Below are 5224 nucleotides of genomic sequence, written 5' to 3' on the forward strand. Positions count from 1 at the left end.
AATAATATTTTTTATTAATAATAATTTCAAATAATAGTAATTATCGTAAAAAATTATAATATTTTAATATTATTTAACTTTTTATTAATTTTTTATTAAAATTTATTAAATAATAGTTTTTAAAACTTAATATTTTTAACTAACCTACAAATTATTTTATATACTTTATCACCAATGGTATTTTAGTATTCATTAAATTCCATCTATTATAATTTTTTATTTTATCTATCACATCACTCAAATTATTCATTAACTTTTACAAAATTCATGCATTCATATTCAGGCAATTAACCATTTAAATTCACACAAAAAAAACACATATTTATCTACCAAAATCTACACAAATTCATCTTCACACACTTTCCAAAAATATTTCTTCACGAAAACATGCCCTTAAGATTGTCTTGTTATATTATTTCATCTTTAAATTATATATGAAATTAACTTTAACATTCACACTTTAATAGTTTTTAATTGTTATTTTAATGTTTTCATAACTAAAAAAGTTAAATTAATTACACAAATAAATATATTTCCACTTTTAAGTCACTCTTAACCATAAATTTTATGTCGCTGATAAAAAATAAAAAAACCATAAATTTTATATCTTTGCAACTTTATTTCTTAATTCTGCGAGGTACAAAATATTGATGCAATTCCAGTTTCAAAACATTTCAATGTACTTGAGATCGAAACAATATTAACTTTTCTATTGAATTAATTTCTAATCTTAAAACACATTATCTATTTGTATGTCCTAAAACACCGTCGTTTCTATCTCCGACTAATATCTCCTATTTCTGCTATTTCTCTTCCACGTGTTTTAACTTTATCTCAATTCAATGTACTCGATCAACATTTTTTTCAAGGTTCACTCTACATTTTCTCCTCAAATTTATTTCATGCGTTCAATTTATCAATTATTTCATTTTCCATGACGTAGAAAGAGCCAAACCAATCCTCTTGATTTTATTTTCTTCATAACTTTTATGCCATGTTTGATTTTGAAAAAAGAAAAACACATTGAGGAAAGAAAAACATGCAAGAAATAATAATTGAATTTTAATTATTAGATACAATAGAATAAAAGTATATGAGAAATTGTCAGAATATTTTTTAACTCCGGCTTTGATTAAATTTGTTGCGAAATTTAGGATTTAGATGAAATCATAATTAACTAGGTACTTAGGTTAATTTGGTTTAAACTTTATCAATAATAATTAAACAAAAACGTAGAAAATAAATTAATACCCACATAAGGAAATGATAAATATTGAAGTTAAGGTCAAAAGTGAAAAATAAATAAAGCAACAAACTTCACCTCCTTTTTTGAAATTTACACAAAAGGTCTCTAACGTTGTCATATTTTATGGTAGATATATAACTTATTCGTGCGAATTTTACTTCAAACATTTCAACTAATTTGCTTTTAGATGCAGTCTTTCTATTTATAGATTAAGTCAAAGAATATGGTCTAACATTTAAACTACAAGTAAATGACATGAATTATATTATTTTCCTATTTTTTAATCAGCATTTGCTAAACCTTCTATGGATTACGAGAGTTTTGTGGATGTTATTCTACTTTTGGAATATACATGAAAACGTGTTGGACATAATAGTTGGTGAAATTAATGATTATTTTAAATATAATTTTAATTCTTTTAATGGTGATTTTTGTCATGTGATGATTTTTATAATTTTGGCTATTTTAATTTTTTAGTAAAATATAGTTTTTAAGTGTATATTTTAATATTAACTAATACTCTGCAAAATACAACTAAAATGAATATCTCATTTTTTTTCATAATTTAGTTTAATTCTATGACATGGAATTGATTCCGAAAGCAACCAAATGTTATAAGTTATGTTATAGAAAGACCCCGCAGTGTCTTAGGGTGAATAAATTTAAAAATTGGATGACATCAACATCTTCAGCGGTGAAGAACATGCAAGACGTGAGACATGAACAAACTGAGTAATTGACAAACTTTCGACTCAAGAGACACATGAATGGATTTAATACATAATGAAAAAGAGGGCTTAAAAAGGATAAAGAGATAAGAATGACTTGAATGAAATAATTAATAGTAATTCACTTCTTTAATATCGTCACAATCAACACATGAATTCAAGAAAAATCTCGAAAACAATCACCACGTGTTACTGATACAAAATGAATTTAAATTAGATGCATGTATAAATTTATGAGTTACGCATTAATAGTATTAAATGTGACATTAAAATTTTGAAGTCTAGATTACTATCCTCTATTACGATTTTGTCGCCCCATAATCGTCGTAAATTCTTGAGAAATTACCTTGCCGACTAGGCCATCTCACACAAGTATTATTATTATTATTATTTTGTAAGAAAAAAAAATAAAGCAAAGGAAAACGTGGGAAAAACATTGAGCAGTTGAAAGAAGTGTTTAGAAACGAAAGTGATGGTTGGAATCGTCTGGTCGTGCTCTGAGTTCAGCAGTCACAGCCGGAAAAACACACAACCTAGCCCAAAACAAAATGCCGACATGAGATGAATAAAAAAAAAAAAACATCTAAGGCTAGTGGAAAAAAACGGAAGCCCTTGTTGTACAAGTAGTTAACGCAACTGGCACCAGTTATTCCGAGTGACGGCTGTTTAGGAGTGTAAAGAGTCCAAGACAGAGCCGAAATATACACAAGCTTTGGCCCACACAACCCAAAAACAATTCACTCACGTGGGAGAAATTAAGAGCCAACAACAACGACGTATGTCCCAGCAACTCCTCCTGTCGCGTTATTTTGCGCACGCGTTACTCATGCCAGTTGACGCTTACGCCTTCTACGTGTTCATATGTCAACCCTCTCCCTTCACCACCACCAAATTCTTTTTTTTTTTTTTTTATTTGTTGTTATTACTTCACATTAAATAATTAATTAATGATATTCTAAAACAAAATACCACTGTAATAGAATTTTGGATTATTACACCGCTCATGCCCATTGTATTGCGACTATTATTTATTTATTTATTTAATAGGAGTAGGAGTACTACAGTGAACCGAACCCATTATATATATATTTCAGAGGTTCCCACCTCCCTCTTCACAGTTCTTTCTTAATTACATACACATCACATTAGAAAAACGACATAGAAAGAGAGATGAGTTTTGAAGGTTTTCTTTCTCTTCAATCAATGTCTGCTACTTGCGGCTTCTTCTTCTTCGCCTTCACCCTTCTCTTTTCTTTGTTCTCCTTTATGCTTTTCATCATCAGGATGAAGCCATGGTGTAACTGCGACATCTGCAGGAGTTACTTGACCGTGAGCTGGGCCTCAAAGTTCGCCAACCTCTGCGACTGGTACACGCACCTTCTCCGAAAATCCCCATCGGGCACCATCCATGTGCATGTCTTGGGGAACACCATAACCTCCAACCCCGACAACGTCGAGCACATTCTCAAGACCAATTTCCAAAACTACCCCAAAGGAAAACCCTTCTCCGTCCTCCTCGGAGACCTCCTCGGCCAAGGGATTTTCAACGTCGACGGCGATTCCTGGCTCTTTCAACGCAAAATGGCCAGTCTTGAACTCGGGAGCGTCGCGATTCGCTCCTACGCATTGGAGTTGGTCAACGAGGAGATCCACGCGCGCTTGCTCCCTTTCGTGGTCTCAACCGCGCGTGGCGAAATGAACAAGGAAAAGGTCCTTGATTTACAGGACATACTACGGAGATTTTCGTTCGACAACATCTGCAAAATATCGTTCGGTCTTGACCCGGGTTGTCTCCTCCCAACTCTCCCCGTTTCGGACCTCGCCGACGCCTTTGACTTGGCCTCCAAACTCTCCGCGGAACGCGCCATGACCGCGTCGCCGTTTATTTGGAAAGCGAAGAGGCTTTTCGGAATCGGTTCGGAGAAGAGACTGAGAGAAGCGATCAAGGTCGTAAACGACGTCGCGCAAGACATGATAAAGCAGAGGAGGGAAATGGGGTTCAATTCGCATAAAGACATTCTCTCGCGGTTCATGGGATCCGTTGAAGATGACGCTTACTTACGAGATATCGTGGTGAGTTTTCTTTTGGCGGGCCGCGACACCATCGCCTCTGCCTTGACGGGCTTTTTTTCTCTGCTGTCGAAAAGCCCCGAAGTGGAGGCGCGGATCCGCGAGGAGGTGGGTCCGGGCCCGGAGCCCCCGACTTTTGATCAGATTCGCGAAATGCATTACCTGAACGCGGCGGTTCACGAGAGCATGAGGTTGTTTCCGCCCATCCAGTTCGATTCGAAGTTCGCCACGGAGGATGACGTGTTGCCAGATGGAACTTTTGTACGCAAGGGGAGTCGGGTCACTTATCACCCTTATGCCATGGGTCGGATGGAAAACATCTGGGGACCCGATTGCCTCCGATTTCGACCCGAACGGTGGTTGCGTGATGGAGTGTTCGTTCAACCGTGTCCTTTTAAATACCCGGTTTTTCAGGCCGGTGTAAGGGTGTGTTTGGGGAAGGATTTGGCTTTGACGGAGATGAAGTCCGTTGTGGTCGCGTTGCTTAGGCGGTTCGACATTCGGGTCGTTGAACCGGATCAGGAGCTCCGGTTTGTGCCAGGTCTGACAGCCACTTTACGAGGCGGGTTACCGGTTCGGGTTTTGGAAAGGAAATGTTGAGATCCAAAAACAGTGAGATAGGAGTTATTAGGAGTTGGTAAAATGGGGAAAGTGATGTCATGTAAATAATGTTGCAGTTCAATTGAATGTTTCTTTTTTTTCTCATCGGAAATTTTGAGTTTATTTATTATTTGAATTTTGTTTAATATAATTTTTGTTAGTTTTATCGGCGAACGTAACTATTAAAGTGTGTTGGAAATTGCAACAATAAATAACCACCGATAACCGATGACAGAAAAGAAGGCTAATAAAAGAGGAAGAGTTTGTGTCTGTAGTAAATCTTTATTGAGTTGAGTGATAAGTTGCAGAAAACACGATTAGATGATAGAAAACGTTTCAATAAAAAATTAGATGATAGAAAAGGTTTCAATAAAAAATAACCACACTCCATCCTTTCTCACCACGTTTTGTTTTTTTTATTTTCTGATGGTTTTTAAATAAATTATAGTGATCTTTTGTTCATCGTACAGAAAGATAATTGATTTGTTTTAGTATTTATTTTTTTAAAAAAAAAACATTGATGTTTTATATTAGTCTTAATATTAAAAAACTGTATAAAAAGATAAACTTTTTTTTAAAA

At 34.9% G+C, this 5224-nt stretch overlaps 1 protein-coding gene across 1 annotated transcript; it reads left to right on the forward strand.

The window, feature by feature from the left end:
• Positions 1 to 3078: 3078 nt before the first annotated feature.
• Positions 3079 to 4756, forward strand: CYP94C1 (cytochrome P450, family 94, subfamily C, polypeptide 1). The gene has a single exon (XM_028052911.2). It carries the CDS (start codon positions 3145 to 3147, stop codon positions 4642 to 4644), a length of 1500 nt encoding a protein of 499 aa, XP_027908712.1. The 5' UTR covers positions 3079 to 3144; the 3' UTR covers positions 4645 to 4756.
• Positions 4757 to 5224: the final 468 nt, after the last annotated feature.

Source organism: Vigna unguiculata, chromosome 11 (assembly GCF_037176805.1).
Source record: "Vigna unguiculata cultivar grain cowpea cultivar isolate G323 ecotype 2 chromosome 11, ASM3717680v1, whole genome shotgun sequence".
NCBI classification, from domain to species: domain Eukaryota; kingdom Viridiplantae; phylum Streptophyta; class Magnoliopsida; order Fabales; family Fabaceae; genus Vigna; species Vigna unguiculata.

Coding starts and splice junctions, on each gene's coding strand:
- CYP94C1 (XM_028052911.2), top strand. CDS start 3,145: ATGAGTTTTGAAGGTTTTCTTTCTCTTCAATCAATGTCTGCTACTTGC.